This window comes from Mchenga conophoros, linkage group LG16 (assembly GCF_057382185.1).
Source record: "Mchenga conophoros isolate Kocher_MC1m ecotype Shallow Benthic linkage group LG16, M_conophoros_male_GT1.1, whole genome shotgun sequence".
NCBI lineage: Eukaryota > Metazoa > Chordata > Actinopteri > Cichliformes > Cichlidae > Mchenga > Mchenga conophoros.
Window position 1 is genome coordinate 20,192,269 of NC_140541.1, and position 21,558 is coordinate 20,213,826.

Consider the following 21,558-nt stretch of genomic DNA (forward strand, 5'->3'; position numbering starts at 1 on the left):
GGTACACAACTCACCACTAAAGTCCATCTGAGAGAGGACAAGGATAACTATAATACTATAGTATTTTATATACAGAGGAGGGGAGAGACAGAGGCAGGTATAAAGCGCATTGTGGTAGAAAATCACATAGGCGGGACCACAGCAATACAGGAAGTGAAATATCAAAGTTGAGAGCCAGTGATGACTACAAAATAAAAGAGGACCAGAAAAAAATAAAATAAAATGCAAAACAATGATTGAAAATCTACAGTAATATACTGACTGCTGATCGATACATACACGGCAATTTAGGTTCAGTCCTTTGCTCAAGGACAATTTGACATGTGGACTCAGGGAGCTAAAGGTCAAACAATAAACTCGGTAATAAGTCACCGGTAGCTCTGAAGAAAATCTTCAAATAACTCAATTTAAAGAAAAAAACTCAAAAAAATATGTTCAGATATTCATCTAGCTTCAAAATTGCCCAGATCTTTATCAGATCGAGGACTGAGGTGCCAGAACAAGCTCAAGTGCTCTGGTCACAGGTGTTTTGGTGAACACTACTGATCAGGCTGTTTCAGTGTTGTGTCCAAGTAATGTCTATCAGACTTCAGTATTTAAATACTGCAAAGTATTTAAATACTGTAACAGAAAACTGAATGTTACAAACATTTTTCAGTTGAATCAGAAAAAAGCCTCAGGTACTTTAAAATCTAAAACAACATTTACTTTCCCGTCTGTGCTAATATATATTTTGTTTAGTGTTAAAGTGTTAAGCTTTGATATTTAGTGCTACTCTAATTAGCACTTTACACAATAGTATAGTGCATTTTCATTTCATGAAATATGAAAATAGATTTTTTTTTAAAGCGAAAAGTATCACTCACATAACTGAAGGAAAATAAATAGATTTTTTTCTCAAAATATGTTGAGAATGCACAAATGCCGAATGCCATAAACTGCACGAATGCCATAAACTGCACAAATGTACTGTTAATAAGGCTGGGAAAACCTGCAGTCAGCTAAGACTGAAGAAGTCACTTGGATGAGTGAAAAAATGTTTCTCCCACTGAAAATGCTACATCCAGATGAGCAGAATCAACTTTTGGGATTTACTTACCTGGATGATTGAGCATGCATCAAGACTATCCTGTCTTATTTCTGAATCACCTGGCGAGTACTAAGATTTCATTATCAGTCTTCTTTTAATTTGCAGAAAAAATGTGATGAAACTAAATCAGGATGCCGTCCAGGATCAGATTCTTCCTCAGTCAGGAGAAGAGGTCAGAAGATTGTTGCCACCTTTAGCACTGTCACATGTCTCTGCCTTAGTACAGTCTACACTGATTTTTATTTTTACTTTGTCTTTATAGACATCTCTCCCTCAGCCACAGGGTGGCAGCACTAATTGTGAAAACAACAGGCAGAGGAGTCAGTATATGGAGAGACTGAATTCAATCTATGATCACTTCTGAACTGAAAAACCTTCCAGTTACTGACAGACATGAACAGTGTCAGAGCAGAAACTAAAAGGGAACGCCATCAGAGGGAGGACATCCGGGCTACAACAGCCTCTTCAGCTCAGACAAATGACTCTGCCTGTGAGCGCAGCAGTTCCAACCATCCATCACCATCCAGGGAGCTTTTATATCTCAATGATCTTTGCTTTAACAACTTTGAGAGCACTTAGTTTGACAGAAGTTTTTTGCTTTATCTAAGACTATAAGACCAGGTTCACGAACCTATGTACTGTCAACCTATTGATTCACTATAAGAAAGCCTATGACTCACACGGATTCTGGAATGTCTAGAACTATACAAGACCAACAGGACCCTAAGATCCTTCATCGGGAATTCAATGGGGATGTGGTGAACAATGCTAGAGGCCAACTTGAAGCCAAGTGCGTGGTCAAGTGTGGAAGGTCTGAATCCCCTTAGCCAGATCATCAACAAGACTGGCTAGGGATATCAACTACACAATCAAGCAATCATCAGCCACCACACCTACATGGATGACATTAAACTGTATGCCAAGAGTGAACGAGACATAGACTCACTGATCCATATCACTAGGATATACAGCAATGACACTGTGATGTCATACTGACTGGAGAAGTGTAGTGAGATGGTAACAAGAAGAGGGAAAGCAGAACTGAGCGAACTGCACTAGCAGAAGGCAACAATGTAGACATCAAGGACAGTTACAAGCAGAGGTGTGGACTCGAGTCACATGACTTGGACTCGAGTCAGACTCGAGTCATTAATTTTATGACTTTAGACTTGACTTGAAAAAATGTTCTAAGACTTGTGACTTGACTTGGACTTTTACACCAATGACCTGGGACTTGAATTGGACTTGAACCGGTTTACTTGAAAAGACTTGATATTTCACCCCAAATATAAGAGATTGAAAATGTGACGTCATTCAGGGGTAAAACCGCAAAGGATTCTGGGAACTCGTGGCAAGAGGTACTAGCGCACGCAGGCTTTCAATTGAAATCAGTCACACAGCGATAAAAAGAAACACAAAAATGGCAAGAAGCCGTTGTATTATTAACTGCAATAGCCGGTCGCATGACAGCCACGGGAAGCCGACGGGTAAAGAGATCGGTTGTTATCGGATTATGTCGTTGAAGAGAAATTGTTCGAGCCATGTTTCCGAAGTAACAAAGAGGTGATGGATGGACTGGATTGCAGCCATTCAAAGACCAAATATAACGTCCCAGAACCCTCCAGCTCACAGGTTAGTCTGCTCCAAGCATTTACACGAAGGTCAGTGTTTTTTAGTAGTTAATACGTCATTTTCATAACATAACTGGTGATATAGGTTACAAGCAAGTCTGGCGCTGAACAGAAATTGTCGCGCTATGCTCCTTTATTTATTGTGTTTATTGTGCATAAATAGTGAATTGTCCTGACACAATACTGCGTTTCGCTTCTGTTATTATGGTACATTGACAAAAACATATACTTTTATTCACAGGATAAAACAGGTTTTTTGTATCACTAATTGCCCAGTACGATTACAGCATACAGTATTATTGTCACTGCTACATTTCTGTGATGCTACCAGAAATTATTTCCACTACTAATTAATTACCGTTGAGCTCAAAGGTCCTATTAATAAACGGTTAACGAATGTGTATTTATGACGACAATTTGTGAGACTGGTAAACTTATGATACGTACGATGGTCTTTCGTTCTACACGGTGCATTTCAAGGTCCTGTACCCATCCGTCGGTAAACTGTACCTGGACTTGTTGCAGTGACCTGAAGTTACTAAACTTCACGAGTGTATGCACTCACTCCAAGAACCGTATGATTATAAATATGCATATAAATATGCTACAATGAGATAGCTGACTTCATCTAACTAGCAAATATTGTCCAGGCTACGTTGGTGATGCAGTTTTTTTTAATATGTATGATATTTTTGTCATGCGATTTTAAAGCCGGTCCTACAACCGCATCCAAGAATAACATGCAGCTTATCTCAGAACTGTCGGTGAAAACTATTCTTGGAGCTAAGTTTAATTGAGCTGCATTTTAAAGAGGTGCAATTTCACAATTTGTGTATATTTTCTAAGTTCACTATTTTGTCATGTGTTGAGAAAAACACAGATTTAAAAATTACATGGTCTAATATTTACATTTAGCATAACTGCAACATGCTTTTTTCGTTTTTTTTTTTTTAAAGACTCAAAAAGACTTGAAATTCAAAATTTCAGACTTGTGACTTTACTCGGACTTTTACACCAGTGACTTGAGACTCGACTCTGACTTGCCTGACATTACTTGAGACTTGACTTGAGACTTGAGGATAAAGACTTGAGACTTACTTGAGACTTGCAAAACAATGACTTGGTTACAAGTCCATCCATACCATGCATGGAGGGTTTCACCATATCCTGGGATTGTGCACTAAGCAGAATGAAGGAGACTAGTGAGTGTCAGAGTCATTATTGCTTTACTCTGCAGAAAAATAATGATAAGGACACTGAATCAGGATCAGTTTCTCCCTAAGTCAAGAGAAGAGATCAGAAGATCGTCATCATCTTTAATACTCTCAAATGTTTCTACCTTATTTTCTATCTCAGAGTCAGCACTAAATTTTCTTTTAGCCTTTTGTCTTCATAGGCAGCGGTGCTCACTGTAAAAATACCAAGCAGAGCAGTCAGTATATTGAGAGGCTGGATTTAATCTGTGGTCACTTCTGAACTGAAAAGCCTTCAAGTTACACAAAGACTTGGATGTTTTTCAGGGAAGCAGGAGGACAACAGGGCTACAATATCCTCTTCAACTCAGAAACACATCTCTGGCCACAAATAGAGCAGTTCCAACCACTCCCATCCAATCTGCGTGTTCACAAGGAGCACCCAGTTAGGAGAAAGTTTGCATCAAAGGAAGATGAAGAGAACTAAACTAAATAAACAGCAGGTCTGCACCAAAGCGCAGTGTCAGATAAATGAGGAGTATTCGAAACTGTGAATCCGGTTTCAGTAGTCTAAGTATTAAAATGTGAGCAGGGAATGGGCATAGTGGATGTCTTTAGGGTGTCAAGTATATTTATTTATACAGGACTTCAAGCTCCCTAAACCATTTTCCTACAATAAGCCCTCAGGAAATTCAGAACTCCACCAAGGCAGGTCACTCTCTGAGTGTTGTACAACACTGTTGTAATTTTATTTATTTATTTTGTTTGCTTTGTTGTTTTTAAGCATTTTTAAAGAAGTTTCACTGCAGAAAAAATAAAGTGCAAAGTGCAGACTTTTGCTTTTTAATATACTTGTAATAATCTTGAGTATAATTATTTGTATTTTATATAGTTCATTAATGTGGATGTAGTACATGTTTGCTTAGTAAGGTTTCTTTAAATATTCAGTAATAAATAGAAAATGAACAAAAGTTTTTTATGTTAATGTACATTTTTGGAGTTTAGTTTTTTTTTTTTTGACATTTTGGATTTTTATATTTATTTATTTTTCTTTAGATCTTAGATATTTTTATAGACGAGTACAGACTTGTGTCATTGTCAAGAAGACACTTGATGATGTTGACTTGCAGCATATCCAATAAAAAAAAAGATAAAACAATAATCTTTTGGATTTGGATTTTTTATTTCCTTCTGGTAGAATCACTGCAGATGAACAGTGGTCGAGTATTTGTGCTACAGCATTCACACTACCCCTCCAGTTGCACTTGAAATGAGAGGAGTAAGAACACAGAATTAATTTGACTTCAATCTGCAATCTTCTGACATCTAGTGGTGAGATTACAGATACACACTGTACCTTAAATCAACCTCCCAATTTTAAAGTGACTTTCTAAGACTGATATATTATATTCTCCAAAAATTAATTCTGTTCATCTGGTCGTAGCGTTTTGTGGGAGAAACGTTTCGTCACTCATCCAAGTGACTTCTTCAGTCTCAGCTAACTGCAGGTTTCCCCAATCTTGTAAACAGTGCATCTGCATAATGACTGAAACCAGCCCACTGAAGGAACAATGGGCTGGGAGGTCAGTTCCTTAATCTTAATTATGCAAATTCTCATGACCATTGATCAACAACCACTGACCAAAACCCACTGATCAAAGACCACTGACCAATGGCCATGAGTACCATTCACAGAGAGTTGGGGAATGGCTGCAATCACAGCATTGTAAGATGGCGAAAGATGTACCCTTAGGCCCCCTCCTCGATTCAGAGATGGTCTTTCCCTTTTCACGTAAATGGCCTCCTCGACTCCGCGCTCAAACCAGCGTTCCTCCCTGTCCAGGATGTGTACATCCTCATCATTGAAATAGTGTTCACTGGCCTGTAGGTGTAAATAGACTGCAGAGTCCTGGCCTGATGAGGTAGCTCTTCTGTGTTGTGCCATCCACTTCGCTAGAGGTTGTTTGGTTTCCCCAATGTATAAATCCTGGCAATCCTCCTGGCACTTAACAGCTTACACTATGTTACTCTGTTTGTGTCGGGGACCCGATCCTTGGGGTGGACCAATTTTTGGCGCAGCGTGTTTTGGGGTTTAAAAGCCACAGAGACCCGGTGTTTAGAAAAAATGTGTCTCAACTGCTCCAATACTCCTGACACATACGAGATCACTACAGGTTTTCGCTTGGGCAGCGATTGTCCTTCTCTCCTGGATCGGCTGGAGCTTTCTTTAGGTGCCTTCCCAGCTTTGACAAAAGTCCAGCTGGGATAACCACATTTACTCAGGGCCTTCAGAAGGCCCTGAGTAAATGTGGTGTAATTAAATTGTAAAAACCGGTGTATACTTTACAGTCCGAATTTTCAACACGGGTTGAAATAGAGACTCAGCGTGGCTGCACCTTGTTGCACCTTGATGCTTAAATCAGTGATTTGGAGGTGCAGCGTGTCTGTGGACCCCAGAGGGTTAATAACACTCACCTTCATTCCATTTCCAGAGTGTAACAACCAACCACCTGTGTGAAATCTGAAATCCCCATGGTGTTGTTCAAAATGTGCTCTGGCACAATCATAAGCATTGGTTGCTACTGAAAACAAGAAAAGAGCTGGTCGCTATGGGCTGAACCATTTGTTAATTGTGGAGGGGGGTAACACTATGCAATAAATTCAGTTTTAGCATTTCTATACACTGTTAACTGTAACTACGCTCAAAATGTTCATGCTATTTTATTTTAAAAATCAACACTGTCATATGCAAAACTGGGGTGGCACTTGGTTGGCAAGAGATCATTTTAGGGTGGCACTTGCCACCACATGCCACCTGTGGTATATTGTAATAAGCAGCAGCTATTACTACCTCCCACCAGTAGGTGGTACTGTGGTATTGTATGTGATTGAAAAGCGAGCTGAGTAAAAGAGACCCGACCTCCACCATAGCCTCGTCTCAGTCCTCTGTGCTTGATCTAAAGTTGACTTTGACCGCAACCCACGTTAAACCAGCAGTTGGTACAACGCTGCATAAAGTTACAACACCACCCTTCTAGATCCACCCCTGCCTGACACTCGCATGGAGGAGACACACCCCAGTTGTTGGTGCTGCAAAGCCGCCGGGAAATGGCTTTCCAGGCAGCTCACTATAACCCCGTGGCAGGCGGGGGCGATTCTAGGATCAGAGCTTTGAGGGTGCTGAGCACCCAGAGAACTGCCCAGCCAGGCAAGAGAAACTTTACTCGTCACGATGAGACTTCTTCCCTGTCTCTGTCAGTCCCTGCATCCTTAAATGTCTCCAGTTGTCCCGAATTCTCTCTGACTGTCTCCTTGGTGCATTTAAACCCCTGTTCCTCCCTGTCCTCGTCTCCATTATCAGTCATCAGAGTTTTACCATCTCTGTGCAAGTCTGCAAATTTTGGGGGTGCTTGTAAATATAAGAAACTAACAAGAGTTTGAGGTACAGTGTTAAAAAATACAAGTAAAATAAAATAAAAAATACTAATAAATAATATGTATGATGAACTGCAGATAAAATGGGTAAATTGAACTTTCGTTTTATTTATAAAATATTCAAACTCGAGAAATTCTCCAATTATAAAATAAATATATTAATTTAGTGAGCACCCCAAACTATTTGTATTTTTAAAAGAATGAATCAGCCAAAGAAGACACTGAAAAGAAGAAATGTCTGTAGTAAGGTAGAGGTGATTGATATGATATCTAACTTTGGGAAACCTTGGGTCCTTTCATTTTGCTTTCAAAAATCAAACTTTCTGAAATTTCACAACTGTGTGAAGTACACAGTCTTTACTGCAGTGAACCAATCAGTCCAACTTTACAATATAAAGCACACCACAGTGTTTAGGTGTCATTTTCAGAGGTGGTGATATAGTGTTGCAGTTCAAAGTTGCCTCTCTACACAAGTGAGTCACATGAGTGATTAAAGTATAGGAGACAGTTATTTGTCATATAATTATATTCCCACTTCACTTTCCATGTTTGAACAATGACAATTTGTTGTGAACCTGAAATATTGTATATATTACTTTCAAAATATTTTCTCAAAAAACATCATTCACATACATTTGTGTTGAGTTTCAACTGCAACAAACCACTTCCTCTTTTTTTTTTTACAGCTCTTCCTCAGATACAAATAAAGCTGACAGTAAAGTTCAGGTCTGTTTCCCTCTCTGTCTTGCAGTCATGATATTCCAGCTAAAACGAGTGGTACTACTCTTCATTCAGCTGTTAGTGATGTGGCATGTCTTTGCAGGTAAAGAGCACATTTGTGTGGGTTTTTTTCTGTTAAGTAGATTAAATGCAGATATAATTTTACATTGACTGATTGTCTCCTTTAAACTTTAGAAATTGCTAAAGATGACCACAGAGCTTTGCTAGTGTCCACAGGAGATTCAGTGATGCTGACTTGCAACGTATCTGAGAAAAATGCAACACTAATCACCTGGACCAGCAAAAGATCTGTTTTTCAATATTCCATTGAGCTGAATCGCAACTTTTCAAATTTCTCATTTTATAGACTGAAAATAAACCATGGGTTCCCTACAGAGCTAATTATCTTTAGTGCTCAACCTGAAGATGAAGGAATTTATACATGTAGCATAACAGACAGACGTGGCATAAACAGCATTACATGGAATTTAACTGTGTCTGAGAACCCCAAAGGTAGGTAGCAAAAAAAGGCAGATGAATCACTTTTAGTAAAGGTCAACCAAGAAATTTAAATTAATTAACTTCTGATTTAATGCAGATTCCACTTCATCCAAGTATAATTTTAAATGTATTATTTTCCTTTAACTTTAGAGATTCTTAAAGATGACCACAGAGCTTTGCTGGCGTTCAGAGGAGACTCAGTGATGCTGACTTGCAACATATCTGAGAAAAATGCAACACTAATCACCTGGACCAGCAAAAGATCTGTTTTTCACTATTCCATTGTGCTGAATCGCACACATTCAAATTTCTCATTTCACATACAAAAAATAAATCACGAGTTCCCCACAAAGCTCATTATTTTTAGTGCTCAACCTGAAGATGAAGGACTTTATACGTGTAAGATAACAGACAGAAGTGGCATATACAGCATTACATGGAACTTAACTGTGTCTGAGAACCTAAAAGGTAGGTAGGACAAAAAACTCTGTCAATCACTTCAATAACCAATTTAATTGAATTCACTGCTGGGTTTTTTTGTTTTATACAGAATCCACTTCATCAAAGTATCTTCTACACATTCTCCCACCGGCAGTTGGATTATTTTTATGTGGCATCACACTAGCTGTCTTCCTCTGCAGGTAAGAAAATCTTCATGATGAATGCATGAACGTAGCTCTTTTCTGTTTGGCTGTAGAATCGTTGTCAGTATTTGTAAGACTGATTCAACCATGAAGCTCAAAGACCATTTTTTATTGTGTCTGCCCGAATTTTTAAAAAAAAATCACATTGACCATGCAGTTTAGTTTATTTTTATGACCAGGTTTTGAAACGTTTGGAGGCTGCACCAAATAAGAAAAAGACTAAATAATAATATCACTATATTAGGAGCCACAGGCTGGATGTTCATACCAGAAGAAGAACGCAGCTGAAAAATCTCTCATCGCTTCCAGCTCTGCCAGTAAACATGGCAAACTGTGATGGAGCAAAATACCAAAACTGCATCCATCGACAGCGAGTGTGTTCAATAAAAAATAAAACACAGAATAAATGTGTCTGGATGTATGTAGTTTCTTTTATTACTCACCAACTTATCATTTCATATTGAGATACTTTATTATTTTTTCCTTCAAATTTATTCAAGGCTTGAAGAACACCAGAATTATCAAGTTTGAGCTGAACTTAAGTTTACATTTTTTTTTATTTCTGTAAGAACTGTAAACTTCTAAATTTAAAGATTTGAATCACCCTCTGTGCTTTTTGTTGGCCCTTTTTGTATACATTGAGAGAGAGAAAAGGAAATGAAAGTCGTGAAGAAGTGGTAAAAGTGGTTAAAGTGCTCAGAGTTATTCACTGACTCTGGGGACATTTTCTTTGTGGTACACATTCAACGTTCATGTTTCCACTCTGAAACTAGAACAGTACCTTTAGTTCTTCCAGTGGGTGGCAGGGTTATATTTTTTATATATATTGTTATAAAATATATTTAAAATGTATTTTAAAATATTTTTATTTTTATGTATATTATTTATTCATTTGTCAAATTCACAACTCAAAATGTATGTTGTCCACCAAAGTGGACATGTAAAAAACTCTTTGAATAGGACATGTTGAAAAAAATGAACTTTTTTTCTTTTTTTCATGCCTCGAGGTTGTCATAATTCATGCATGAAAGGTTAAAAACACAGAAGAAGCACTGAGTCTTGGTACCAGAGCTTATATGGTGTCTCGGTTTGGGGAAAAGATTTTACTGGAACATACAAAACTACTGAGATGCACTCCCCAAATTGATGATATTCACAGCTGTAAATCAAGGCTTGGTACACAGGAAATTCAAAGTTCAAAAAGACACCCGGAATGCTGAATACATGAGAAAACAAATCTCTAAAAAAGCCCCTAAACAAACAAAAAAACATATAAGTCATATATAAAGTTCTGACTTATTTTTCATTAGATTCTGCTCCAGGACCCCGAACCACGACCTTCATGAGATCGAGATCTTGAGTTTTGTACAGTATCATGTTCAGCTGGAAGGAAAGGTTAGAGGAACTTTATTATTACTCAGATTTTCATTTCTCAAGTGTTTCAACTCATATCTTCTCTTACCTACCTTCATGCTTGCTATTTTTCTTTTTAAAGATTAAGTTTACGTACAATTTCAATCCATAGGTGGTCCCTCCACAACCTCAAAGTTTTGCAGTGTACAGGACAGGAATCACTTTGAGAGACTCAGTTCAATCTGTGGCTTTTAGTGTGCTGACAAGAAGAAAGTCCAGATAAAAGCTGAAAAGGAAACAAGTGGAAGGAGAGCTCAGGAGAAAGGTCACATTGAGTTTGAAAACATTACACATTTCTTTGAAACCTCATATAGACTTCTTTTTCCCCCTTTTTGTGTGTATAATTTTATGTAAAAACATTTGATTTTCATTGTTAATTTTGACTGTTTTGTTACATTTTGCTAGTTTCTTCTGTTTCAAATTTATTATTTTTTGTTATAAAGGTATTAAGTTAGGCTTTGGCTCTTGATTATTATTATTATTATTACCTGATTATTTTCATAAAGCTGAAAATGGATATATATACATATATATACAATTTCCAAGTAGTATAAGTAAGTATATAACAAGCATAAAACTAAAGTCATTCAGTCATTAATTATGACTGTTGTGTAAAGATCTCCAGGTAACTTGCTGGTGATTTTCAAAGAGATCTGGACTGACATTTGTGCTGCTACAACTAACACTTTCTGTATCTGCAAATAATATCTGAACATTTGACATTTTTGGTTATTTATCTGACACTGTTGTCTCAGAGCAAGAAGGTCATGAGTTTGAATACACCACCTGGCCGTGATCTTTCTATGTGGAGTTTGAATGTTGTCTCCAGATACTCTGACTTCCTCCTACAGTTCAAAGGCTTGCTGTTAGTGATATTAGGTTAATTGGTGATTCTAAATTGCACATAGGTGTGAATGGGAGTGTGAATGTCTGTCTTCAGGTTCCAGCTCAAAAAACTGAATTGGATCTGTTATGACACAATATGTCACTAAATTGATATGTTGATAAGCATGATTTAAAAGATGGCCTTAAGCTTTTGTGTGTCTGAAGTTAAAACGGAGTTTTTATTTTCAAAATAAGCTATCTTTTTCTTTTTATACAAAGAAGTGGCTTGTTGTTGCAACATTTTTACCTGTGCTGGATTATGGAGATATTCTCTATTTGAATGTTTCTGCTCAATGTCTTCGAATGGTTGATACTGTCTCTCATGCTTCTCTAAGGTTCATCACTAATCGTAAGTTTCAGACTCACTAATGTGAGTTATACTGTTCAGGTAGGATGGCCTGCTGTTGGAGGAACTCTCACCTACACAGTTTTATATATAAGGCAATACTTGGATTTTTGGCTTCCTATACATGTTTCCTGCTTGCAATGAAACATGCTGGTCGTTATTCTCTTCGTCTGCAATGTTACTTGTTGCATTCTTTTCCATTTGCCCGAACTGAACTTAGCAAAAGAGCTTTTGTCTATTTAGCATCCTTGGCTTTGGAATGAGTTGCAGAGCGACTGGAAAATGAAAGAATTAATTTCATTAAGTGCTTTTAAAACTAAACTAAGAATCCTTGAGGCAATTCCATAACATGAAACTGTTTCAATTGGATTGCTTGTCACTGTAAATTATATAATAATTGTAATTTTATCAAATTTTATTTTATTATTTTTTTATTTTTTTATTTTTGCTTGAGTGTGTTGTTGTTGTCTGTGTTTAATTGTGTAATTTCTATAACCGTGAGATACTTGCTGCTGCCTATCTTGGCCAGGTTTCCCTTGAAAAAGAGGTTTTTAATCTCAATGGGATCTTCCTGGTTAAATAAAGGTTGAATAAAATAAGATGAATACTTGGGATTTACATTTAGAGAATTAAAGGTTCATGATTATTGGCTGATAACATCAAATGTGATGACTGAGTTCAAACAAACTTAGAAGCATTTTATGTATAATATATTTAGAAAATATTTTGTGACAGTGTTAATGTCACACAGTGGAAATTTGTATTTATCTTGTATATTGTTTTTATTCTGATTTTTAGTGGTTATTTATGAGTGTTGTTTTATTTGCATGGTTTTATTCTGTTTCTATTGCATGGTTTTTAGTGTTTTATGTGACATGGTTTTTATCCACTGTGGACTGGCGGCACATGGGACAAATTAGCTGATAGGGACCACCTGCTGAGGCAGGGGTGTGTCCGGAGGTGGCCTATCAGCTGTGTAAAGACCTTTTAAAAACAGGTTAGCTGAGCACTGAAGGAGAGAGGCCCCAGACTGGAAGGTTAATGTGAGCCGGTCAGCGTGACGCGGCGGCTCAGTCCCGACCTCATGGAACGGCAACAGTAAGAGACAACGCGTGTGATTGGCAGCAGGGCAGAGGTTTACCTGCATTTGTGTAGGGTCTCTACTGTTGTTTACTGGGTGCAGCTGGATTGGGAGAGGGTCGCCATGGCCATGAGCCAGGGCCGCTTCTGGGACCATTGTTCTGGCCCCTATTTGCTATTTTACAGGACACCGACGCAAGGGGAGCTGTGGCGGTGGTCGCATGATGGATTCGGGTGCAGAACGCAAGCTGCAACAATTTATTACGTACATTTTAAGGGTGTTTTTATTTGTGCTCCCTGGCCTAGTAATAAACTGTTTCTGATCAGACCTGCTTCCTCTCTGTGCCCGTGGTATCTGACTCGCTTGCTCCCCCTTGTATTTTAAAGAATCTTTCTTTTTAGCGTGACATTCTGGCGCGACCGCTTTAGTGTCGCCGCGCGTTACATTAAAAGCAAACTCTCAAACACCTCCATCTCCTGTTTTGGTATACTTATTTAATTTAGCTCTGTGAGGTGAACCGTAAATATGGGAAACTAGCACTTTGAAATAAAGTGGGAAAAGAATATTGTATACATACACTTTTTTTTAAAGTGCTAACAAATACAACGTGGTTAGTGGTAAAGCAAAAAACCTTGCGCTTAAATAAAAGATAAACAATAGTTTATTTATTCTGCATTACTGTGAGCACCCTAAATAAATGCTATTTTTCAAAGGATGAATCAGTCATTTATGCTTTGTGTTGGCCCATTTTTCTATAGAACCCATTTAGAGCCCATTGTGGCAGGAAGTCTTTTAAAAACAAAGTGGGGGGGGGGGGGGTTTGTGGTCATCACTTTGAGAGGCTCAGTTACAGTTTTTTACAGACGCTAGGACACATTTCTCAATACTTAGGTCACGTTTGCAAAGCTCCTCACACAGTGAGCACAACAGAAGTCTATGTGGGCTAAACTGAGGACCAGTTATCATTGTTTTGGCACAAAATGCATTCAATGACTACATCTCTCAAATTTCATGAATTATCTTCTCACTCAGACACAACAACTGCCAAAAATCTTTGTACGGACAGGACATTTTGCATGTACTTACATACTGTTTTCAAAACTGTTAAACTTATGGCCAAAACAATAACACAATGCAAAACTTGAAAAGACAGCAAAATTCAACAACAATATTTTATTGAAACATATTTTAAATCTAAAAATGCAGTTTAACCAGCCACAGCTTATTCTCATTGTAGATGAACATCTACACAGGTGTTACTCCTTCAATTTTTCAACTCCTTCAATTCTGGCATGCCAGAAGATTCTTTCCTAGGTGTATTGCCCTAGATGACATAAGATGTGATGTGGATGAGAACCTGTGGCCAAATGGAGGAGACCGAGTAGATTAGCATTACTATTGTATGTGTATCAGTGGATGGTGTGTATACAAATTCTTGTATTTTGGGATTACTTAGTGCAAAAAAATAAAAAATACATAAACAAATATTAACGAATTCTGCATGATGTCTGATTCATTCCAGTAACATATATTGAAATTATAAACAGAGATGTGTCCTTGTTTTACACAAGAAAACACTGTGTAATGCTACATGTTGTTAGTGTTTTTTAGGTCATTGTTTTGTGGGTGACAAAGTGTGTTTGTCGGCTGTCAACCTTTGCTAGTGTTCTGGAAGAATGAGGTTATTTGAGACCTGAATGAAGTGTTTTGGTAGTTGTAGTGCATTTTGAATGTGAAATGAACTGCTTTGCCAAGCTGACGGTCAGTTAGGAGGATTGTGTGAAGAGTTTTGCAAAAGTGACCTAAGTATTGAGAAATGTGTCCTAGCGTCTGTAAAAAACTGTAAAGCTGTGAAGAAAAGAATTCTGTGAAAAGCTGAACAGAAAACAAAGTGTACCAGAGAAAAGACACATTGGATCAATCGTTTTACAGTTCGGACTAAAATAGATCTCAACAGTGCTCTTTGCTGACAATTTCTACATTTGCAGGTAATATCTGAAAGCAATGTTATCTTGGTCATTTAAACAATATTGTTACTAATTGGCTGCAGGTGGCATAGATCAGTAGGCTATTTGTGTGAGAACAATTAAATAGATTTCTCTTCCTAAAAGTAGTAACACGTTAATTCCAGTGTACACACACACACACACACACACACACACACACACACACACACACACACACACACACACACACACTGAACATAACAGGTAAGTGAAATAGCTTCCTTTGCTTTTAGTGTACTTTCTAGTGCAATGGACTAGTGATGTGTCGGTAGCGAACGAAACAACACACAGTTCATTTGACTGCAAACGGCAATCTACTGACACCTAGTGGTGAGATTATATATTTTTAAATCAACCTTTAAACTTTGAATCAACCTTCTAATTTTAAAGTCATTGTCTAACATTGACATGTTATATTATTTAATTATTATTTACACAGTCACATACATTAGTTCAGAATTCAGAAATAAAGAAACTTGCCACTTCCCTTTTGTGGCTCCTCCTCAGACACCAATAAAGCTGACAGGAAGTTCAGGTCTGTTTCTCTCTCTGTCTGATGATCATGATGTTCAAGCTAAACCAAGCAGCACTGCTCTTCATCAAGCTTTTAGTGATGTGGCATGTCTCTGCAGGTAAAGACTACATTTGTGTTTAAGATTATTTTTTTTCTAGATTAGATACCGATATATATTTATATTGACTTATTGTCGCCGTTAAACTTCATACACTGTTAGAGATATCCACATTTTATATTAAGATATTTTTTCCCTCTAAACTTCAGTAATGCTTCAAGACGAAAACAGAGCTATGATGGTGTCCAGAGGAGACTCAGTGACGCTGACTTGCAACATATCCAAGACAAATACAACGCAAATCTCCTGGACCAACAACAGATCTGTTTTTCATTATTCCATTGAGCTGAATCGCACCTATTCAAATTTCTCATTGCATAGACTGAAAATAAATCATGAGCTCCCTACAAAGCTAATTATTTGTAGTGCTCAGCCCGAAGATGAAGGACTTTATAAATGTAGCATAGCAGGCAACCGTGGTGTAAATATCATTACATGGAATTTAACTTTGTCTGATAGTCCCAAAGGTGGGTAGTGAAAAAAGGCAGATGAATCACTTCTAGTAAAGGTCAAATAAGCCATTTAAATGAATTCTCTGCTGATTTTATACAGAATCAATTTCATCACAATATTTTCTATACATACTCCCACCTGCAATTGGATTCCTTCTGTGTGGTATCACACTAGCTGTCTTCCTCTACAGGTGAGTACAACTTTTATAACTTCATGATGCATGCACGAATGTTGCTCTTTGTTATGCTGATGCAGAACTGTTGCAGAAGTGCTTGTAAGACGGATTTCATTATTAAACAACAATTTTATTGTGTATGCCTGCATTGAAAGAGTTAGTTCATCTCAAATTACCAATGATTATTTTTTAGTTGACCGAGCAGTTAATTTTACGTACATGTTGAGGATTTGAAGCATCTAAATGCAGCGTGTTGTGAATTTTTGTGTGTTCACTATTTCTGCAAAAACCACAAATCTAATCTAAATTAAAAGAGGTGAATCAGCCCTGAGTGCTTTAGCTTGACTTATTTTTCTATGCAGTAGAGGATGAAAAGAGGAAATGTCAGTAGTGAGGACGTGTTTGTGGTTAGAGTCAAAGTTGAGTCAAGGGCCATTTTCTATCCAACCACAACCTCTATGTTCCTTTTTTTTAACTAGAAAAGTATCCCAGCTAATTATTTTCTCAGAGTCCAGTCTGCAGAGGCTCATCATACTTAAAAGCTTTTGGAGAACAAAGAAAAAAGAACAATCCATGAGTCTGGGTATTAGTTTTTATGTTTCAGTACTGTAATCATGGTGTGGTACACAGGTAACCAATCCAACAACAACACAGCAATAAGAAGGACAACAAAATTGTAATGCTGAATTCATAACTCTAGGATAACTGGATCATAGGTGTAACTAAACACAAACATTTACCAGGTATAGCCTGGTAGTTTTATGTTTAACTTGTGGTAAGTTACAGCGCGTTAGCAAGCACAAGAGTGTAACAGTATATAGTTACAGTATTGTACATATCAAAGTGAGCTGTATTACAAAGTGTTACAATACAAAAAAGGAAGGCTTCCAAGGACAGTTTTCATGTTTTCTATTGGTATGAATTTTCAGTTCGTGTTGTTTCCAAATTATGTTTTAATACAATTCAATATATAATTCAGTTCATTATCTAACATGTTAAAAAAATATAGCTACAAATAGTGACTGCCTTCATTGTCTGGGTTTTCTCACAGTGATAGACATTTTGCATTTCCTGTGGTCACTATAAGATTTCGAGTTTGTTACAATTTACTAACCAACTCACTTGTGATAATGGACACGAAACAGGTGGATATAACTAAAATGTGGTCATTATTGGTCACTGCTTTTACTCTGCAGAAAAATGAGGAGGAGGGCACTGAATCAGGATCCAGTCCAGGATCAGTTTCCACCTAATTCAGGAGACCAGGTCAGGAGATCTTTGTCATCTTTGACACTCTCACATGTCTCTGCCTTATTTTCTTTCCTAGTTTCACCACCAATTCTTATTTGCACCTTTTTGGTCTTCATAGGCAGCGTTCTCTCAACCACAGGGTGGCACTGCTCACTGTAAAAACGACAAACAGAGTGGTCAGTATATGGAGAGGCTGAATTTAATCTATGGCCACTACTGAGCTGATCAGTCTTCCAGTTACACAGAGACATGGACGTTTTTCAACTTGAAAGCTGAAACTGCAGGGGAACCCCACCAGAATGAGGACAGCAGGGCTACTGTTGCAAAGAAATGTTGGATTCAAGGACTAGAGAAAGGACATGAACATGCTGTTTCAGAGACAGAAGGAGCATTTTTAAAAAGTTTTCAGTGCAGGAACATTGTATATTAATGTATTTAAACGGCTATAACAGTTACTGAAAGGTACATAACAAAGTCATAATAAAATAATACACTATATTTACAATCCCCACATATCTTTGATGATATGTCAGTATATTTTTCAGTACAGACAATGGCAACAATGAACATGGTTTAAAATACCTCAAACATTTTTATCACTTTCACCTTTAGATCAGTGTTTCCAGGAAAGAGGTACTTTCTATATGTTCACAATGCATACCACCAGAAATCATCAAAGTTATAGGGCTTTTTGTCTCTTTGTGAAAAACAAAACATTAAGTGGACTTGATGGCCTTGCTGGATGTAAGAGAAAATTTAATGGCGTTTTTAACATGACCCAACTTTACACTAATACAAGTTTTAACAAATTAATTCAACACATTTTAAGTTATCGTGATTACAGACAGAATGACATGCACATACACAAATGCTACCAAAATACAACCTACAACTGGTGAAGTGAATAAATATCCATGTTATGGCAATAATGGATGAACCGAACAGAATCCACTTGGAGCTTTGAGAGAACAACAGGTGGTTGTTTTCAGAATTAAGAAAAATGATTTTAAACCTTTTAATCTTTTCAGTGGAGAATATCAGTGAAAATTAGTTTTTAGTTTCTTAGCTGGTTTATTGAATAGAAACAAAGCCTAATTGTTGTTGATGAAATATGTATATGAATATGTATATGTCTATGAGGATCCACAATGTCTCCTCATCTTCCATAGTCCTCAGCACTGGCTCCCCTCAGGGCTGTGTGCTAAGTCCCCTCCTGTTCACGCTGCTTACATATGACTGCTCAACCAGGCTGTCATATTGTAAAGTTTGCGGACAACACAGCTGTTGTTGGTTGCATCACAAACATTGATGAGACTGGCTACAGGAAGGATGTGGAACACTAAGAGGACTGGTGCAGGAAAAACAATCTCTAGAGATTGGCATATATAAGTACAGAGCTGTGTTCAGAAGAGACTTGTTGATGTTGACTTGCACCATATTAATAAAAAAATAAAACAATAATCTCTTGGACCAAAGTAAGATCTGAGGATAGCAGGGATAGCAGTGGTGCCTGTGCTTTTTTAGAAAAGTATAGTTTAAAATGAGTTTGACCAACATGCATATTAACATGCATAATGCCAAACAAGATTTGATTAGCAAGTTGTTTTTTTAACAAAGTTAAATGCATAAATGCAGAACACATAGTGGAACCACATGTAATGTTTTTAAAAAGCCAGCAGATGGTGACAGTTGATTATATGTTATGACACGATATGTAACTAAATTGATACTTTGGTTAGCACTAACTGAAACAAGTGTGATTTAAAAAAGGGCCTTAACCCTTTGTGTATCTAAGATGAATATTTCGGATGTTCAGAATTGGAGGTTCGTGATAATTGGAATACCTGTTTAAGTTAGCTCTGTGTTTTTCTGCATTGCGCCAAATACATTCTGTTTTTTAGAGGATGTTTTGTGGTCATTACGTTGAGAGGCTCAGTTCAAGCTGTCAGCTGACAAGAAAACAGTTCTGAGAAAAACTGAACAGGAAACAAAGTGTGCAAAAGAAAAGACACACTGGATGAATCGCTCTACAGTTTGGAATATAAAGATCTGAACAGCGCTCTCTGGTGACAATTTCTACATCTACAGGTAATATCTGATGGTGATGTTATTTCCATGACATAAAAAATATTGGCACTAACTGGTTGCAGGTGAAATAGAACATATTGTTCAAATTCAAATTCAAATTCAAATTTTATTTGTCACGTACACAGTCATACACAGTACGATATGTAGTGAAATGCTTGGACAACTGCTCGTGACCTAAAGAAAACAAAAAAGGAAAAGGCTATGAATAAGATAGGAAATAAATATGAAAAATTAAAAAGGGTAAATTTAACTAGGAAGGAATAAAATATAAATTAAGGTTAAAAATGAAATAACTGTACAACACAAATTAGAATGAAGGGTAAATTTAACTGGGAGAATAAGATAAAATATATAAATTAAAGTTGAAAATAAAATAACTGTACAACAAAATACACAATATAGAACTATATAAGAATGTATGAAGAAATATAAATAAATATATACACAATAACAGCAGCGTGATTTAAGTAATGAAGTGAAAGTATCTTCCTCTGCTTTTGTTTGTAGTGTTTGTGTCATGGTTCTGATTCGTTTCGACCCAGTATTTTTAGTTCTTGTGTATAGGCTTTATTTGAATGTTGGATCGTTTTGTTTCCCTGGTGCTTTGTTGATTATTATTATTATTATTATTATTATTATTAATAATAATAATAATAATAATAATCTATTTTCAGTGATTCTGGTTTAGGGTTTTGTGTCTCATGTTTTGCATAGTTTGAGTTTCATGTGTTATATTCTGTCTGCCTCTCTGTGTCTGCATCCTAGTGTGATGGTTTCCTGTTTTATTTTGATAGCCCCTGTCTGTTGTCAGTGTGTTCATTTTTGCTTCTCCCCTGTCTCGTTAGTCTAATTTCTCCCAGCTGTGTCTCCCTCCTGTTGCCCATTCCCTGATTACTCCCCTGTCTATATAAGCCCTGTGTTTTCCTGTGCTCTCTGTCGCATTGTACCCGCAACCTGCTGTGTCTCCTGTTCCGGTTTAGTATTTCTAATCCAGTGTTTCAGTCCTTAGTTCCTCTGTCCAGAGGTTTGTTTGTTTTTTGAGTAAGAGGTTTTTTTTACCAGCAATAAAACTGCTCCTTTATTACTCCCCACCTTTTCATATGAAGAAACATTATTTTTCATGGCCCCTGTGCCTCCCAGTGTTGCTACAAGTATTTGTTGTTTTGCTCTCTCTCACTCTGACTCTTACCTGTCTGCCTGGGCGGAGCTCAGATGGGGCTCCTGCCCTTGGCATACGCACCTGCAGCTAATCACCGGTGATTTGCAGTTGCTCTCGTGCTCTTCTTAATGCAGGGGCTCTGAGCGACTCGTTGCTGGAATATTGGCTGTATCCTAGTGATGTGTCCTGTGTGTCGAAGCGTCGAATCGTGTGTCGGGTAATCTCGGGGGCGTTTTTGTGAAGCGCGTATCGAGGCTTGCTTTGATTACGTATGCAGTGACGTTCGAGGCCTCGCGGGCAGTCCGTACCACGTGACTGATTCAGGGACTGGTTTACCGGTTCGCGCCAGATTCGAAATAAAATGGGCAGAAAAACAGCTGATTCCCCATCACACTGTGTTGTGGAATTGGATTACGTACGTGCTACATAGTTACTTGTGAATTTCTTCTTCGATGGAACCAGCAAGGAAGAGATGTTTTTTTTAAATTTTGTCTCTCCTAATAAAGTATGCACACAGTAATAAATATCACAAATGATAAACACCATAATATAAATAAACAACACTACACATCCTATAATCTGATTTCTGTCTTTTAGTTTATTAAAAAGTGAAGCACCAAACACTAGTTTGTGTCATTATCCAGATGTACATAAGCATGATTACACAGGTACTAGGAGCGGGTTTTGATTATAGATTAAAATCGATTCCAGCTTGGATAACGTGATATCGATTCATTAAAATCCTGAATCGATTTTTAATATAAATATTACTACATTTCAACCACCACCAAACAGCTAAAACAGTAAATGAGAGCAGGTACACCGATTCTGCACAAAGATGTAAACACAAGGCGC

At 37.4% G+C, this 21,558-nt stretch overlaps 2 protein-coding genes and 1 long non-coding RNA gene across 3 annotated transcripts; 2 read left to right on the forward strand and 1 right to left on the reverse strand.

The window, feature by feature from the left end:
• Window positions 1-7,432: 7,432 nt before the first annotated feature.
• On the forward strand, window positions 7,433-13,262 carry LOC146556656 (vascular cell adhesion protein 1-like). Its single transcript, XM_085250529.1, has 7 exons — window positions 7,433-7,436; window positions 8,076-8,172; window positions 8,437-8,582; window positions 8,721-9,038; window positions 9,121-9,211; window positions 10,525-10,609; window positions 10,740-13,262. The coding sequence occupies exons 1-7, from the start codon at window positions 7,433-7,435 to the stop codon at window positions 10,848-10,850; spliced, it is 852 nt and encodes a 283-aa protein (XP_085106655.1). The 3' UTR covers window positions 10,851-13,262.
• A 2,239-nt stretch (window positions 13,263-15,501) lies between these two features.
• LOC146556657 (uncharacterized) lies at window positions 15,502-20,667 on the forward strand. The gene is made up of 5 exons (XM_085248611.1): window positions 15,502-15,577; window positions 15,727-16,044; window positions 16,130-16,220; window positions 17,402-17,471; window positions 17,575-20,667. Exons 1-5 carry the CDS (start codon window positions 15,502-15,504, stop codon window positions 17,674-17,676), a joined length of 657 nt encoding a protein of 218 aa, XP_085104737.1. The 3' UTR covers window positions 17,677-20,667.
• LOC146556658 (uncharacterized) lies at window positions 16,794-21,061 on the reverse strand. The gene is made up of 2 exons (XR_014888885.1): window positions 20,785-21,061; window positions 16,794-17,609 (listed from the first exon to the last, which is right to left on the reverse strand). It is a non-coding gene; the product is annotated as an uncharacterized LOC146556658 (long non-coding RNA).
• Window positions 21,062-21,558: the final 497 nt, after the last annotated feature.